We start from the raw sequence: 15009 nt of genomic DNA, 5'->3' as shown, positions 1-15009 counted from the left end.
CTGACCAGAATATTCTGTAACGTAAACGTAGTGACAGTTGACAGAGGACGGCTTGCTTTTAGTGTATTTATGCTAATTTGCAATGAGTTCAATACAGATTTAGGTAAAGCTGGCGTTCCCCCTTCCAGAAATGGACTGCCTGTGCCTAAAACTGTCATTCGAACTCGGAACTTTTTCAAACCTGTTACTACAAAAACAACTATTTTGTTATTCAGCCTAAAAATAAAACATTTCACCCAAACTATATGCTTTAATAGCCATGCTTGTAATCGACCTGATTTAAAACTAATTTGCAAGAAATGCATTTCTGCATGTCGCCCAGAGTTGGAACTGGGACAGCAGTTTGGAGGGGGTGGTTTAAAAACCCTCTCCTTGCCAGGAGATACTTGGAGGGCCGGGGGGGGGGGGGCTCCCGAGGTGGGTGCAGGGGGCGAGCCCCGCCGGCTGCAGTCAGGACCCCAAGAGTTAACGGGAGCGAGCCCCCGCCAGCGGCTCCCCGCCCCACCGTCCCCACCCTCTCCTTTTGGCTGGGGATTAAAGTGCTCCCCCCTGTGGCAGCAGTGACCCAGAAATGAGTCTGCGTCCCCGCGCTTCCTCCGCCGCCAGCCGCACGCCGGACCAGGAGGGCCTGGGCGCGCCGGGCCGGCCGAGCGCGCGGGCGACAGCAGGGGCCCGCCCGGCTCCCCGCGCGGCCTCGGTGGCCCGGACCCATGCGGCACGGCGCGCAGCCCGCGGAGGCCCAGCCCGTGCGCAGCAGGTACGCGGGGGCGGTGACGCGGGGGCGCGCGGGTCGGGGTGCGCGTCTCAGGCCGCGGCCGCGGCGGCTGCAGGACGAGCCGAGAGGCTCAGCCATATTTGATGGTTTTGTTGCTTTGCTCGGGAGTTCTCGGGAGTAATGTAATGCCGAAGGTCGCTGCCTAGTGGAAATAATATAGTACGTCATTAATATGGCGCCAAAAGATTGGGCTGTGGATCTGTAGCGCGGAGGGAGGAGGCGGCCGCCCGCGCCGCGGCACTATCCCACCAGCAACTTGGGCATCGCCGGGCGGGGGCCGGCGACGAGGCCAGGATGGCCGCGGAGCCCGAGAATTGATCGGTGTCGGATCAGTAAGTTCTATTTTATTATTAACTGTTATTTTTAGTCGGAGGAGGGCGAAAGCTTAGAGCGTTTCCTTTTACATGTGCGAAGAACATGAGGTTTTTCAGGTGATTCATCAAACGTTTTCAGCAGCAGAAACCCAGTTTAGTTTATACGTTTGGAAAAAAAAAGCCAAAGTGCCTTTAGGCTGTATGAAAGTGGAAAGCGTAGTAGCAACTTGGTAGGCAAGATGGTTATGGCAGAGCGCAGGTTCGCGTACATATATGATTCCAGAGTGTGACTGTGTGTGTGTGTGTGTGGTGTGTATATGTATGTGTGTGGGGGAGGAAGGTATGAGGGTATGTTTTTCCAAACATAGGTGTGAGGGGTTACAGCTGTGTGAAGTGGCCGCAGCCCTGGTTCTTGTCACCGCGTCACCGCATGTCCAAAATATTCATTGCATCAATTCAAGGGCAGTGAGAAGGGGGCGAAGGGAAAGGTTGGCAATTAGATTTTTCCAGAATGGGTTTCCAATGATGAGACCTTTTACTTCCAGCGAGACTGCTTATAAAGTGTAAAAAGACTTCATCGGTGAAATTGGGGAGGACTTCATCGGTGAAGCAAAGTACCTTTTAATCATGAACTTAAAACGGATTGCAGATTGCAACCTTTGGCACCATCTGCAAATTGTGGGGGTGGGGTCTCTGGGTCTCCTCGCTGCCTTACGTGCACATGCACATGCGGTGTGCACCCCGGGACTGCAAGTTGCAAAATCTTCCCGGTGCACGTGTCTGGTGCCTGTGAGTGTGTTTGCGAGTTGGGTGCTGTTGTTCGGTAGCCAGTAGGCTTTCCGGGTCGGCTCGGCGTGGGTTTGCAAATGCGGGAGAGGGATGGAATGTGGAATGTTGACCGGAGAACCGAATCCTTTCGGAACGGTCCCATTTGCTGGAGAAATTCGATACCTTCCACCTCCTACCCGCCCCCCACCCCCCCGCGCCGCCCGCCTTCGGGCAGGAGGCGGGGCCGAGGACGCCGCTGCTGCTCAAAGTGGCGGAGCGCGGCGGCGGGAGGCAGGTGCACGGCACCGCCGGTGGGGGTGCCTCAACTTCCGCGGGCGTTTAAATAGCAGCCAGGCTCCCCTCCCACCGGTAATAGGTGACCTGGCGGCCGCGGGCGGCGGGGGAAGGGACCGGGAACGCCGGGGCACGAGCCTACGCGGCACGTGGGCAGGTGCTGGTTGGCCCCGGGGCCAACTTTTGCAGCCCGCCCTCCTGTACGGGCGAGAGGCGGCGGGCGTAGAGACGGGGCCGGGCGGCGGCCCCAAGGCGGCTCCCTGCCGCGGCCCGAGCGTCGCCTAACGGTCCCAGGCGCTCCGGGTCCGCGCGGGGGGGTGTCCCGGCCCCGTCCCCACGCCAGAGCCCCGCACAAAGCCCGCGGCGCAGGGTGGCCGCCGCCCGACGCCGTCCCTGTTCCCGCGCCGCGGCGGCCGCAGGCGTTTGTTTGTTGCTTGCGCGCCGCCCTGCGCGCCGGATGGCTTCCTGTGACAGAGGTGATCCACAGTTTCCAGAACTGTCTGGGGGCGGGAGCGCCAGCCGAGCCCGCCGCGTTGCTCCGCCGCCGCTCTGCTGCTCCCCGGGCCCTCGGGGAGGCCGGGGAGGGACGGCGTAGCCGTTTGCAGCGGCGCAAGTGGCGTGCGGACGCGAGGGAGCGTTTGATTTGCAACTGGGGCCGTGCGGATTGGTGCAGCTGGCGGCGGCGGGCGGGAGCGGCGGCGGGGGGTGGCCACTTTCAAACGCCGAGGGCGGCGGCGCGGGCGCCGGGCCGGCTGCGCCGCGGGGAGGCGGTGTCATCCCCGCACCGGGGCCGGAGTTACTTTCCCCTCCTCCCGCGCTGTTGTTCCTGTCACCTCGGGAGGAGCGGGAGCGCGAGGGGGCGGCGCCGCGCGGTGCCGGGCCCTGCGCCGGGCGAGCGGGAGGGCGGCCGGGATGCCCGCGGTCCACCGCCCCGCCCTGGGTCTCCAGCCGGCTTTCCCACCTCACCTAGGCCTTCCCCAGCCCGGGTGCGGGGCCTGCACCCCTTGTTTCCGAGGCCCCCTTTTCTCCCTTCCCCCATGCCCCCCACTTTCCAACCCCTAGAGCTTCCCTCTGCGGGCCTCCCCACTTCCGACCCCCCAGTACTGGGTTCGGGGCCTCGCGTTCCAGTCTCATTCCCTGGCCTGGGGTCCCCCCAATATTCGATACTCTTAGTCTGACCGCCACGGTGGCCCGTGGCTTCCCGGGCTCCGCATCCCCGCTCCCCGCTCGGGCTTCACACCCGGGCTCCCCCTTCTGGGCGCGCGGGGGCGGCCGCACTCCCGGCGCTGGTGAATTGCTGTGAGCAAACACAACAAAAAAGCGGGCGATTTAAATGTGCTTTCGAAACCAGTGAGAACTCGTCATCTCTGGGAGACCCGTTTAAAAGCAGCTAGCTTTAGGTGACTTTCTAAAAACGTGGTGGCGAAAGTCTTACGCCCTTGTGTTGACCTGGGCCTGGAGGGGATTTAAAATTTCTTTCTGTGAAATGTTAGTTTTGACTGGGCCACGGAGCTCCGCTTTTAGGGAAGTGGAAGGGGTCCCCATTCCCGGGAAAGTTTGTGGGGTTCCTTCCCAAAGGGCTCCCCGAGGTTGAAGTGTTTTTCTGTTTTAGACTCCATGCGGTGGAGGGCACCTCTCTCGCCGCTTGTTGCTTAAGGCTAGTGCTTTTCAAAGCTAATGAACTAGTTTCAAGACACAGGGAATAATTTTTCCCGAAAGCCTATGTAAGCAGTGATTCATTCCTGGTTAGACCACACTAGTTAGGATGGGATGGTATCTACCTGGAGAAGGGAAGGAAGGGTTCATTGAACGTAAGACACTCACTTCACGCTCAGGGTTGCTCATAGTCACCACGTCTTCTGGGGAGGCGACATAACTCTGCAACTCAACAATTTTGTCTTTTTACCCCAAAGGTTTTAGTCCCATTCGCTATCACCTTTTTACACGTTTAAAAATCCTGATTACATTATATTGTAGGACTGTGGTTGACCGAGGGTGCTGTCACAGACGAAAAATGATGAAAGAAGGATGTACTGCGTCTGGTTAGAAGCACCTAGGGCTTCTACTCGCTTTAGATTCAGACCTATCCTAAATGTCTTAAGTGGCCTCTTCAGAATGTGTAACCACATGTGAGTTTTAGCTTGGTGGCCTGCTTGTGAATGTGGCTCTGCCCCCGGAGTGTGGCATTGTTGTCAAGTACTGAAGTTAAAAAGACCATTTTTGGAATGTTTAGTGGTATGCCCTTTTGTGAAGTTTGCATATTTTTGTAAATGCGTTTGACTTGGAGTTTCGTCTTTGAGAACAGATATAGCTTCCAGCTAATGTACCAGTTTCCCCACAGAAGTGGTCGTTCCCAGAATGTGCAGTAGAACTTGAATTTCCTTCTGCTTTAGAGCTCTGAGCTGCTTCCTAGCACAGGGATTTTAGCTGGGGTGGGAATCTAGCTAAGCCGCTCCTGGAGACTGTGTGAAGTCCTAGACTCAGTCCCCGGCACAGCCAAAGGAGGGAAGGAAGAAGCTTTTCTCCTTCCTCACTTGAAGATTTGTAGCCTACGAAAACTTTTACTCTAGTACCAGGGTTGCAAGAGTAAGTAGACCGGGAAAGTCATCCCAAGTGGCAGTGGACAAGGGAGGGAGTTTAAGGAATTGCCATTTTGAAGCAAAGCTTGTCCAGCCCAAATGATGTGATAAACTAAACGTGGAGATGCTTCACATGCCCCACAGGTGGTAGCGAGAGAAGTTACTGGGCGGTGGTGTTAATACTGAGGAATAGGACACACATGGCTATGACCCAAGGGTCACCACCAGGGTGTGTGTCTGTGAGTGTGTGAGCGAACGCAAGGTCTCCATGTGTGCCTGCCAAGGCTCTTTCCCTATCTGCTAGCTTGGTAAGCTGTTCCAGTGGTTGTCAAGACACATTTCCCTTTGATTCTGCCGTATCGTAAAGTCCAGCTCTTTTGAATCTACTGGGCCTTGAAGGACCATTCATTGCGTCTGGACCTGACATTTTGACAAAATGCCTGATACCGAGCAAGGCGAACCCTTGGCCGTGAAGTTAATTGAGTTAAAATTGTCAACTCAGACGTCATCCTTGTAATTTGGGAATTTTAGATTTGGAAAACATGTGTTTGAAAAGTACTTGAAAGAAATGTTTTCGTCTGGTGTATATATGTTCAGATGGTCCGGGAAAAGGATTGTCGTAAGTTTAAGTTGTGAGGAGGCTGGAGTAGCCAGTGTGAAAATCTTGAATGGGGATTGCGGTCAGGGTTGGGAGTGAGGAGGAAGATGACTGACTGTCTGAACTATCCTCCCAGCCTCCCCTGCAGCGTGCACTCTTCCTTGTGGCTCAGTGTTAAGGGCACCTGCTACGTCATTACAGTCAGTGGTTTGTCAGACATGGCACTATAAGCCACAGGTTTTATAGATCGGATCACCTCAGAAGGTTGTTGGGATGTGTCAGGCATCATTTGAATGAGAGGTTTGGCTTGATGGAACACTGACCGTCTTAAAGGCCTTCCCTCTTTTGGGGTGAACCTTCGGAAACGGGCACTTACGTGCAGTATTCTTCCTTACTCCCTTCCCTTCCCCCCACGGCACTGGGGTCTGCTCGGCGGCCCTTCACTTTTTCATAAAACATATTAACCTTGTAACGACGTGCATTAGCAAAGTAGTTTAAGTGTAAGTCTTTGTTTCTCTGGAAGTTTTATGTGTAATTCTCTCCATTCCAGTCATGCACCTAGAAGTTTAGGGCTGGGTGAGCCACTCGTTGGGACAATGCTTCTCTTAGCGTGGTGACTCCAGGCTTTGCAAAGAAGTCTGAGGTTTGGATGACTGCTGTGTTTGACAACTGCCATTTGGTCATTTCATTTCTTTTCCCCCCGTGCTGGACATTGGACCCAAGGCCTTTGGAATGCTAGCTAAGTACTCTACACGGAAATCTTCCCAGCCCCTGGTACCTTTATGTTTGTAGACTGTATCTTGGACTGAGATTTGGTTGAAAGCCTCTTGTCATTTCTCGAGTGTATTTCTGCACAAAGTTAGGTTTGTGAGGAAGGTGTTTGATTTTTTTTTTTGGGGGAGGAAGGGGTGGTGTAAATTAGTGGCACAGTTTGGGAGTTACTTTGCTTTCTAGATTCAGGCTTGGCCCTAGAGGCCCTTTGACCTGGCACCTGAATGTGACCCTCAAGTTCAACAGAGTCCCTGTTAGACACATGACCTCGAGTGATTACTGGGGAAGTTTTACCCGCCCAGGCAGCAGAAGCGAAAATGCTACACTTGGAGTGGACAGCTTGGTCCTGGGGCAGGGGCTGCATCTTCATCTTTTGCTCCTATATTGGCACTAGACCAGCGGTAGGTACTGTGCGGTCAGCGGATGTTCGGAGATCAGGCTTGGTTTTTCTTAGGTGTTGGGGAAGAGCCCCTGGGCATCTTGTGGTCTAAACAGGTGTTCTGCCTCTGTGCTAAAACCACAGCCCCAAAACACCAACCACACTTCCTGTTGCTCTCTCTTGTTTGCCTCTTTGCTCTAGGCTCTTCAGGTGAAGATGTACTGGCGTGACTGAGACTGTTGAGGTGGAAGTATTCTTAGATTACTTTTCAGTTTGGGTGCTGGGCAGGAACTCGGTCTCACACATACATACTAAACACTCATCCCATCACTGAGCCATACCTCCACCCTGCCCTTTAAGTTTCTTTTAAAACTTTAGGTTCTTTTGGGCTATTTGCTGAGGAAATTAAAGCCATGGTTTGCTCTTGTTGAATGCACTCAGTTGGAATAAATGAAACGGTACTATATATTGGGTGGTTCCCATAACGGAGACAGGTTCTGCAGTTATTCAGAGTGAAGGTTTCGGGCAGTGCATCAGGTTGAGAAATACATTGTGTAGCTTTTATCTCCTCTCTTCTCCAGGGTAAAAGAGCAAGAAACGGAGACAGCTTAGCGGCTTCTTGAGGCTGAAGTGCCTGGTTTGCGTCTGTTCAGCACATCATAGTACGCTCAATCAGAGTTTAAATTTTCTCAGTTACACAAGGCTCTCTTTCCAAGCTTGGGCTAGGGGGACTGACGGCTGTAACTGTGGCCTCCAGAGTCCCCTGAAAGGGTCGGAAGAACAGATTTTTGTATATTAAGAACTCAGGATTCCTGTAAGCAGTTGAATTCTTGTGACTTTGTAGGCTTCTCACCCGTCCTTCTGTTGTTGAATTGCTGTCTGAGTGCTTGCTTTTCTGTTCTTAGCTGGAAAATCAGAGAAGCAATTTGTTGGAGATTTTTCCTTACAGAGGGTCTACCGGTACCAAGCAGGCCTGCAGGGTTTGCCTTTGAGGGAGATGCATGGCATTTCTGGATGTTCCCTCGTTTGCAGCGGCTCACCACATCCTCTGGGTTTGGTTTTTGCCTGTTTAGGTCCAGGGCTTCTGAAGGGCTGAGCATGTTGGATCCTTCATTCAATCTGTAAGCTCCCTGCCCAGGATCTGGTAATTGATTCCTCTAAACAGACATACTCCATGTTTATAGACACCACGCTGCCAGCCCACTGCTTGTTAAGAAGGTCCGGTGGGTCATGTGACAGGTACCGAGCACCTGGACATCAATTTGAATCTTGTATCTTGTCTCCTTCGCTGTTCAGCTCTCTGGAAACAATCCCTAATCCAAGCTCTACAACAGGCTGTTGACCGTTGCCTTACACTAAGACAGGTTCCCTGCCACCTCACACCCACAAACCCCTGAGTTTGATTCCCAACACCACATTGCCTGTAATCTCAACACTCAGAGGAGGTGGAGGCAGGGGCATTAGACAGTCAAGGTCATCTGAGGCTAGGGAGTTGGAGAGCATTCTGAGGTACATGACACTGTCTCAAAAAAAAGAACTTTGATAAATATAGAGGGAGTTGATTAGTCTGAGGGTGGTCCTTTCTTCCTTTATCTGTCACCTGTCAATCAGTCCCCTATTTACCCTTAATTGACTTCATTTTGTGATGCAATTGTGTCATTTCAGACCGGAGTAATATTTCATTCCATAGCATGGCATCACTGTACTCAAAAGAGTGCTAGTTTTAGGCTCCTGTGTCCCTCTTGAGGGATGCTGTGTGCCTACATAGTCACCTGCGAGGATAAGGGGTCCCAAGTGAGCAGCGAGCATCTGATGAGATGCTCTGGGGGTCTCTGGAGAGGGCGGCGGTGCCTGCTGCTCTGGGGGCCGGCTTCCTGCTTCCTGCGGTGGCTAAGGCTGTGCAACTCCCGATACACTCTTCCAGCTCCGCCTTTGTGTGCTCGCTAGGTGGAACGGCAGTGGCAGCCACCTTACCTTAGCTTGCCAGAAGCCATGCTTCACTTGACAGATTGCTGTTTGGATTTCTCCTACTTGTCTGCTCCCTGAAAACGCAATGTGGTTTCAGTCTTCTAGGGAGGCAGTTGTTAGCCAGCAGTCCTCCAGGAATCTGGGAAGCCCAGGGTCCAGAGCCCAGGAGGAGGTGTAGCCACCAACCCAGCAAGGGGGCTTTTGTTCGGCTTGTGTCTTTGCCCTCGTCCTGTGAGTTCTCTCTCTGCTGCGGGCTCTCTCCAGGATTCTGTGTGCTCTCTTTCAAGTTGGGAGAGTGCACCCCATTTTTAATCTCTGGAGTTCAAGTCAGCTCTGCAATTACGTCTTTACGGTTTCTTTTGGGAGCTTCCCTGTAGCTGTGTAGTTGCGAGAGAGAGGCCTTCTGCTTGAGCCTCCTGCTTTGCAGACCTTCTGCGAGGTTTTCCGACCATCTGATGTTTCTGTATCCCATCACAGTGCGGCATGCAATTGTGATGAAATGTTTGTTCTCACGTGGAACTTGCGATGTGAAGTGCGTGTTTGCTAAATGTGCTGTCTGTGTCTTGGGACACACACTGCGAGTTTTTCTTGCTCCCTTTAGGACAGTGCTGTCAAGGCTTTCGGTGTCTTAACATCCTTAGTGGTAACTGATCGCATTTGACAGTCGGCTCTAATCAAGGATCAAAGATCCTCAAAGCAGCTGCATGTCAATCTGTGTGGCATAATTGACGGTAGCAGTTCAAGCTTGGTGTTTGCAGAGGCTGCTTTGTGTAACCCCAGCAAGAACATCTGTTGGAGCATTTAAAAATCTCAAAATTACCCGTAGATACTGTATCTCTTGCCTTATCCCACCATGGGTGCAGGCGCGGGTTTTGAATCCTTCCCCATCCTTCCTTGGCTCTTTCATTCTTTGCCTAAAAGGTCATTTTTTGGTGATCTAGTGTGACCTGTGTGTTAGAACCTGGCTCACAGACCTCAAGGCAGAATGAAGTGCTAACTTTTGAATGCTCTGGAAAATAAACTTCTGTTTTCCTCCAGGAAGTCTTTTGAGAGAAGCCCATCGTGCCCAATCTGATGAAGGGTTTCTGTCTAGAATACGACTGGCCATCGCCCCCACCCCTTCTCAGAACCACCATGACCCTTTTCCGATCTGAAGTTGCCTTTGAGTATAAGGAATTGTATGTATCCCTTGCCCTTCTCCCTTATGTGTAAGCGGAACTATTGTTGGAATTTTTACAGTTGTTGCTTGCCTCTTTTAAGTGTGTACATCACTTCCTTCCATATGTGAGTATTACAGGAAGGGATTCCCTGAAGTCGGAGGTAGGTCCGAGAAGATCAAGGTTGACGCCAGGGTGAAGACTGATGTTGTTCAGGTGGGAATCCATTTGCTTTCATGTTAAATGAAGTTACAGTACGTCATGGCACCAAGGCCCCTGTGCTTCTGTCACAGCTGCTCTTACTCAGTGCCCTCCACCCGCACCCCTTTAGTTTTGCTTGTATAGCCCAGGAGGCTAACCTGGAACGCCACCTTAAGTAGCCCAGGCTGGCCTTGAACTCACATCTCCTTGTTTCAGCCTCCTTTCTTGGCCTGCCTTGGTTCTGAGTTTTAACTGAGTGCTCATTCATACACCTTGTGGGCTGCAAGTGTCTTAGGTGTGAGCATGATTGAATCGTTTGTGAACTGGCAAGTGGGAGCAGCTTGTGGTTTGTCGTGGAGCTCTCATTAAACGTTCTTTAAGATTCTCCCAGCTGCTTTTCAAATCTGAGTTCAAGTTCATTGGTAAAGAATCCACGTGAGTTGGTGCTCACCGCTCCAGGGCGGTGTTAATGTTTTCATCACTAGATACAAGAGTCGGCACCAGCTCAGCTGTCAAGAGTTCTCTTTTGGAGGACATATTTATTGCTGACATCAACTCTATAGCAAGGCCCTGTAGTAGCTTGGGCAGCATTTTAAGTTTGGTATGTGACATGCATTTTAAAGAACTCATTTGTTTTGGTTGAAATACTTAGGTTGCAGTGCCTGTAAGTTTAACTGAGGTCTAGCTAACTTCCTGATTGTTCCGGCTTCTCATTTTGGTTAAAATGGGAAATACAGTGTAAACTGTCAACACTGTATCAGACTGAGCATCCGGATTAATTTTGGTTATTTGGATATTTTATGCTCTTGATTTAAAAATTGAGATCAGATACCACTTGGGTTTCTTTTACATGAATTTGGGGACAGGTAGACAGGTTTCACTGCACTTCTGGTTGCTTGGAAAGCTGTACACAGAACAGAACGGAAGAAGGTGACCTGGGGGGAGAACATGAGGTAATCTTTTGGGGGCTCACTCTTGCAGCATGAGAGTCAGCCGTCAAGTTAGACTGAAGTGTGTGATCGTGGCAAACAGAATGGCTGACAAGACCCCGGGTTTGTGTAAGGCTGCTGGGTGTTTGACAGTACATTCCTCAGGAGAGTGTGTTTTAGTGAGAGTGGAAGGACCAGGAAGTTTCACACTAGCCTACTAGGCGGTACTCCAGTTAAAGGTCAGCTGGATACCCGAGGTGAGTAAGGCGTGCAAGCTGGTGAGCCTAAGCCACGGCCATTTGTGGAAACTCGGCTATTTGTCCAGGAGGTAATTTCAGTGCTGAACTGGGTGGTAAGGTGGCTAAAGAAGTCTGTGGAGGATTTAATTGAGTACCTTCTGGAACTTCTTACCGGTGACATAAATAACAATGGAGACACAGTGCATAAAATTGATGCTTTGAGGAAAAAGGCAGCCTTTTTGCATATGAGCCATAAGATAGTAAAATCACTGGGGTGTGATCCTTATTAGAGCCGTAGAGTTTATGGCTTGATAAATGGTCCTTGCTCGGTCCAGTCCTGGCTGATTTGTCTCTTCTGTGAGTCCCTTTCCCAGGAGTAATGTTGAATAAACACCCTCCACATTCTTAATCTTTGGTAATATTCCTTCTCTTCTGTCCCCTGGGCCACCTTGCGGCCACTGAACTCAGTGACTCCCGTTCTGGAGCTATTTAGGGCCGGTCGATCATCTGCTAGTCTTTCATTTCACTGCTTGGCAACTTCTTCAGTTCAGTCAAAGCAAACGCGAGCTTGAAGGTTTTGAGGGACCTTGCTCTTACCGTGCAGACAGTAGTGTCTGGGGTCTCCCCATCCAGAAAGGCAGCCGTCCACAGCTGTTCACATTGTGGTCTCCTACTTGGTGCAGTTTTTGAGTTGATGTGTAGGTTTGACTGTGTTTTAGCCCACGTGACAGAGGATTGCATGCTTGGTCCTCTGAGGAGATTGGTGCCCTGAGTGCCCACTGCAGCGGGCCAGTTGTCTTGGCCACACATCTCACCTTGCAGAGAACAGAGATGCTGGATGGCTGCTTAGTGGTCCAGCCAGTTCTCCTCGCTCTCTAGGAAGGACCAATGATACTCTCGCTGTAACCTGACTTCTTGCACTCTCCCGGAAATGCCGATTCTCGGGCCCACTACCTAGTGCTTTAATCTAGTTGTTGTGTTTCCCACAGCAGCTGGACTCTCTGGGCTCCTGGACATCAAATCCCTTTAAGTCAGGCTTGGTGGCATTGTGGGGGAAAATATAGTGACTATTCAGCAGACATTGTGATCTTCAGGGACACACTGGGGAACACAGAAGAACACTATATGCTGTTAAGCAGTAAATGCTTCCTCTCAGTCCTTGTCAGCCCTGTTGAAGGAAGAGATCTTGAGGGAGTAGGGGAGGAAAGGCCACTGGAATACATGTGTCATGAAAGCAGAAGTGGACACTGGGAGGGAGGAGGGAGGCCAGCAAGGGGGAGGCGGTTAGAGAGAGGGGAGAATAGAGCGAGAGGGGGAGAAATAAAAACAGTATAAAGACCCAAGTGTGGAAGGGCCGTAATGTAATTTCATTGCTCCTTGTGCTAATTTAAGCTAGTGAAAACACCAAAAGGTAGTTCAGGTTGTGGTGGTGCACACCATGAATCCCAGCAGACGCAGGCGGATCTCTGTGAGCTCTTGGCCAGCCTGGTCTATAGAGACAGTTCCAGGACAGTCAGGGCAACACAGGAAAACCCTGTCTTGAGAAACAAGACAAACAAACCAATCCGACCAAAGGTAGATGGAGGGATGGCTCATTGCTTTAGAGCTCTGCCTTCACCAGAGGACCCAAGTGTGGCGATTTTTGTTTGTGCTGTAACAAAGCTTGCCTGAGGACCAGAGTGTGGAGCGAGCCACTCGTTAGACGTAGAGGCCAGGCAGTGGTGACATGCACCTTTAATCCCAGCACTCAAGAGGCAGAGGCACACAGATCTCTTTGAGTTCGAGGCCACCCTGGATTGTACTACTAGATTGATGCAATCTCAGAAATAGAGCCAGGTGGTGGTGGCTCACACATTTAGTTCCAGTATTTAGGAGTCACACACCTTTACTCCCAGCACTAGGAAGGTGGAGACAGGAAGGGATATGGCTGGGCGGAGAGGAAGATGAGGTGGGAAGAGATAGGAGCTCAGGGCATTCAGTCTGAGGACTTGCAGAGACAGGATACCCCATTCGGTCTGAGGACTCAGGTAAGAACTAGTGGTTGGCCACTCTGCTTCTCTGATCTTTCAGCTTTCACACCCTAATATCTGACTCAGTGTTTTTAAAAGACCTATTAGAAATCACACTATACACTACATCCAGGTTTATTTCCCAGATGTACACAGCTGCTCACAAGTGCCTTTGACTCCAGTTCCAAGGGGATCTGACGCCCTCTTCTGGCCGCCTCAGGCACCAGACATACAAGCAGTGCGCAGACATACATGTAAGCAAGACATCACACACATAAAATAGAAATGGAGTCCTGCTCAGTCAGTTCAGTGATGGTCACCTGCCCTCGTGTTGGGCACTAACTCTCCATCCTGGGCTTCTGCACTATTCTTACCAAGTTGGTTTAGCTAGACCACCTTCTCCAAAGTTCCTTCGGAGGACTTCACTCTGACCCTTCCTTGTTCCTCAGTTGGGCTGTGTGCCGCTATTGCCTTGGCTTCATTTGCCCTCACTGCAAGACTCTTGCTGTGGTCACTTCACAGACTGTCAAGGATGAATTCAAACCATGATAGTGGTTGAAATCCTTAATAGGAGGGTTTGACAGAGTTACCCAATGCCAACCAATAAACTTTGCAGTCACATGTAAATAAGGAGTATCTAGGCGCTGTTGTGATGACTTAATTGTTCTTCCAGAGGACCTGGGTTTGAGTTCCGGCACCCACTTGGTAGCTCACAGCCGCCTGTAACTCCAGTCCCAGGGGACCTCTTGTCCTCTCTCTCATGATCTCCTCGGGTACCAGACATGCACGTGTGCACAGTCACCTATGTAGACAAAACACCCACACGTACGCTAAATGGAACAAAAAAAGAAAAAAGGATTTCTGTTGTAAAGGAAAACACTAAAGTCTTGTGGAGACGGTGTCCCGAGTCTCATGGAGGGATGCTTTCTGGCTCTCTCACCTTGGTGTCTGTCCTTGGTTCACTGTTGAGCTTTAGGGTCTTGTTTGTGTTCATTCAGTAGGCACAAAGCTCCCTGAAGCCTCCCCGCCTGTTCAGGTCTTTGTGGGTGCCTCCCCTGCTGTTAGGGGTCTCAGCTGCTTTCTCTGGAGTCTTGTGAGCTCTTTCAGTTGGTTATTACTTAACTCCCTGTCATCTGAGTAGGTAGCCAGGTAGCCATCAGCCAGTGCTCCCATGTCAGGGATGATGACGCAGACGCTCCTTCTTGCTCCGGCTCTTAGTGGACAGATGCTTGCCACATGCAGCCTTCTGTGTGTGCTAAAGATAGTAGCTCGGACTTTGAGTCTCTGATACAGTCAGTAACCCTGGGTGAGATAAATCGGCCTGATGTCAAGGATTAAGTACACGAGAGCCACAGAGGAAGGAGTTTGGCTGAACGTTAACCCCCACCCCAGGCAGAGCCCACTGTTCTCAGCTCCCTTACTCAGGGTCTTCAGGGTGGACAAGAGTGGGATTCATGAGAAGGAGAATATTAACTTTACTTGTACTTCCGATCATCAGTCTAGCTTGGAGCTTTGTCTGAAAGCTGGGAGGAAGGCATTTTGATGGGCGGTGATTCCGAGTTCTCTAAGCCGTCCCATGAATGGAAGTTGACTGCGTTGGCAAAGATGGAGCAAGCACCGATAACTTGTTGGTTTGGCGTTCAGGTTCTCTGGGCCGTCTCAGGCAGGCTCTCAAGGGTCATCGTTCGTCTGCTGGGCTGTGTCTTGCTGTTACTAATAAATCCCTCCTTTAGGTGGTAATTTTCACTTTTTAGAAAATTCTTTCTGCGGTCGTGGTGGCTCATGCCTTTAATCTCAGCACTCAGGAGGCAGAGGCAGGCGGATCTGTGAGTTCAAGACCAGCCTGGTCTACAGAGCGAGTTCCAGGATAGGCTTCAAAGCTACACAGAGAAACTCTGTCTTGAAAAGCCAAAAAAGAAAGAAAAAAGGGAAAATTCTTTCCACCTTCTTAGGCTTTGAGGAGTTGAAGCCTGAAGCCGTTGTGGAGGATGAGGGGTGTTTCCTGTTGTCTGTGGAGTGTGACTGTCA

At 51.2% G+C, this 15009-nt stretch overlaps 1 protein-coding gene across 4 annotated transcripts in view; it reads left to right on the top strand.

Moving 5' to 3' along the window:
• Positions 1-633: 633 nt before the first annotated feature.
• The window catches only part of Jade1 (jade family PHD finger 1), a 54999-nt gene continuing 40623 nt past the window's right edge, over positions 634-15009 (top strand). The window contains exon 1 of one of the 4 annotated variants that reach the window (XM_038347202.2): positions 634-757. Coding sequence is in view for 1 of the 4 variants with exons in the window: in XM_038347200.2 (XP_038203128.1) it covers positions 2609-2627 (19 nt within the window). In the remaining 3 variants the exon portion in view is untranslated. Of the gene's footprint in view, positions 758-807; positions 1108-2173; positions 2227-2514; positions 2628-15009 lie in introns of those variants that run through there. The other 3 variants (XM_038347201.2, XM_038347203.2, XM_038347200.2) reach the window with 3 other exon arrangements.

The sequence above is a fragment of the Arvicola amphibius genome, chromosome 11 (assembly GCF_903992535.2).
Source record: "Arvicola amphibius chromosome 11, mArvAmp1.2, whole genome shotgun sequence".
In the NCBI taxonomy this organism is placed as follows: Eukaryota; Metazoa; Chordata; class Mammalia; order Rodentia; family Cricetidae; genus Arvicola; species Arvicola amphibius.
This window is presented reverse-complemented; position numbering and strand designations above follow the sequence as displayed.